Source organism: Musa acuminata, chromosome BXJ3-4, assembly GCF_036884655.1.
Source record: "Musa acuminata AAA Group cultivar baxijiao chromosome BXJ3-4, Cavendish_Baxijiao_AAA, whole genome shotgun sequence".
NCBI classification, from domain to species: domain Eukaryota; kingdom Viridiplantae; phylum Streptophyta; class Magnoliopsida; order Zingiberales; family Musaceae; genus Musa; species Musa acuminata.
The window spans coordinates 37,649,273-37,651,269 of record NC_088352.1 but is presented as its reverse complement, the minus strand read 5'-3'; the positions used below and the strand labels follow the sequence as shown (position 1 = coordinate 37,651,269).

The following is a 1,997-nucleotide window of genomic DNA, read 5'->3' as shown; positions in this document are numbered from 1 at the left end:
GATTGGGGTCAAAGATATGGGAGATGGTCAACGAGTGGTCAACGCATGTAATGTTTACGTCATGTGGAATATGGATATATCAACACCAAACCTCTGATGGTCATATCGCTTTTATGATAGCAGTATGCGAAAATCATCGTTCCTTATAAAAGGTGAGCTGTGATTTCATTTTAAAAAATAATAATTAGAGGGCATAATTATTTTGAGACATAATGTCTTTTAAGGTGCCAAATACAATAATAATAATAATATGAAAAACAAGGTCACACTTATACAAAGCGTGTCAAACTTTTCTACACGTGTCTACACATGTTCAGATATAATGACCCGACGGTGTATTATATGCTGTTAAGCCAGCCCCGAAGCAACAGATAAAAGATCCACCCGCTTCCACGTAGGAAAGGAAGACGGCTTGACCTCTTTCCCAAACCACATCCTGTGAAGTGGCTTCGCCCGTAAGCAACTTCGTAACCATCACAAGTGGCACGTAATAACGAACCAGATTAGTGTGGTTAGATAGTTGACGGTGGGGGTAATCTGACATTATGATTAAGCTTAACGCCGGGGAGAACAGGTGATTAAGTGCAAGGAGAGCCTCCAACACCAAAGCGCGTGCCGCCCAATTCTTACCCTCGGCTCACCATGAACGCTGACCTTCCCGCGAAAACCCCACGCTTACACTTGCAGCGCCTTCTTTCTTTACACCTTAAATGCTTCACATCGTTCACCATTCCCCCTTCCCCCAGCAGCAGACTCCCGTAGCAAACACCAAACGGCGACTTCTCGACATGATCATGTGAACCGTCGTCGTCACTGCTTTGCTGATTGCATACACCTCTGCTGTCATATTGTGGGACTTCTTTCCTCCTCTCTGTAGATGTATGGCTGAACGCCCTTGGGACTTGCAGGGTCATGCGGGGGAGAGCAGCCGAGCATTCCCATCTTCTCAACTCGGCGAGCAGATGACCCGTTCTTATGATCAAGGAGCTAATGCGCCGCAGCCGGAGATGGAGCCACGCGTCAGGGCAGGCGCCTCACGGAGGCACCCGAGCTACCGCGGCATACGGTACCGGAGCGGCAAGTGGGTGTCGGAGATCCGCGAGCCGCGAAAGTCCACCCGCATCTGGCTCGGCACGTACACAACCGCAGAGATGGCGGCCGTGGCCTACGACGTCGCAGCGCATGCACTCCGCGGCACGGACGCCCAGCTGAACTTTCCGGACCAAATTGCCTCGCGTCCGTCGCCGCTCTCGTCCTCTCCGACCCATATCCGTGTGGCGGCGGCGGAGGCTGCCGCTTCCCTGATGCCGAGTTCCGGAGCGGGCGACGAAAGCGATGGCGCTGCCGCCGCCGCCGCCGCCGCAGTCGACACCGTTGCTTCGCAACAACAGCCAGGGAGTTATATAGATGAGGAAGAGATATTCGACATGCCGCAGTTGTTGGTGAACATGGCGGAGGGGATGCTCATGAGCCCACCTAGGTTGAGTCCGCACGGTTCTGATGACTCGCCGGAGGTTTCGGAGGGTGAGAGCTTGTGGAGCTATCGTTAGGGATATGTTGGATAGTACGAAGAGGGAGACTTCCATTTTTATCAGCAGCTATTTTGCTATTTGAGGATATCATGCAATACTAGCGTGTAGATTTTGGTATTATGTAACTTGCTGGAGTTGGTATATACAATAACCAGTTTATATTATGCGTGAAAACATCGATACTAAGGTATTGCTGTGAACTAGATTTAAGATCGCATCCTACATAAAGAAAAGATAACCGAAGTAACTGAAAGCCTAGGTAGAGGACTCTATTCATAAAACAAATCATAAAGCATGCAGGAAATTTAGCAACTCTGACTTTGACTTCAAAATCTTTTTGCCCTTTCCATGACCTCGGAAAAGAAGGAGTATTCTTTTTTGTTTCCTCACACCAGCCTGCATATGGAAATTCATACACTGTCAACCTTCTTAGTTGCATGCGCATACAGTCCTTACATGCTTATA

The 1,997-nt window shown here is 49.0% G+C and overlaps 1 protein-coding gene across 2 annotated transcripts; it reads left to right on the top strand.

The window, feature by feature from the left end:
* Nucleotides 1-445: 445 nt before the first annotated feature.
* LOC135634954 (ethylene-responsive transcription factor ERF026-like) lies at nucleotides 446-1,706 on the top strand. Of its 2 annotated transcripts, XM_065145721.1 has the most exons (2): nucleotides 446-796; nucleotides 909-1,706. In XM_065145721.1, the coding sequence occupies exon 2, from the start codon at nucleotides 963-965 to the stop codon at nucleotides 1,548-1,550; it is 588 nt and encodes a 195-aa protein (XP_065001793.1). In that variant the 5' UTR covers nucleotides 446-796; nucleotides 909-962; the 3' UTR covers nucleotides 1,551-1,706. The 2 variants fall into 2 exon arrangements, with proteins under 2 accessions (XP_065001793.1, XP_065001792.1); XM_065145720.1 differs by having other exon boundaries at nucleotides 446-1,706.
* The last annotated feature ends 291 nt before the right edge of the window (nucleotides 1,707-1,997 follow it).

Excerpts from the sequence above, each read along its gene's own strand:
- LOC135634954 (XM_065145720.1), top strand. The coding sequence starts at position 882 with ATGGCTGAACGCCCTTGGGACTTGCAGGGTCATGCGGGGGAGAGCAGC.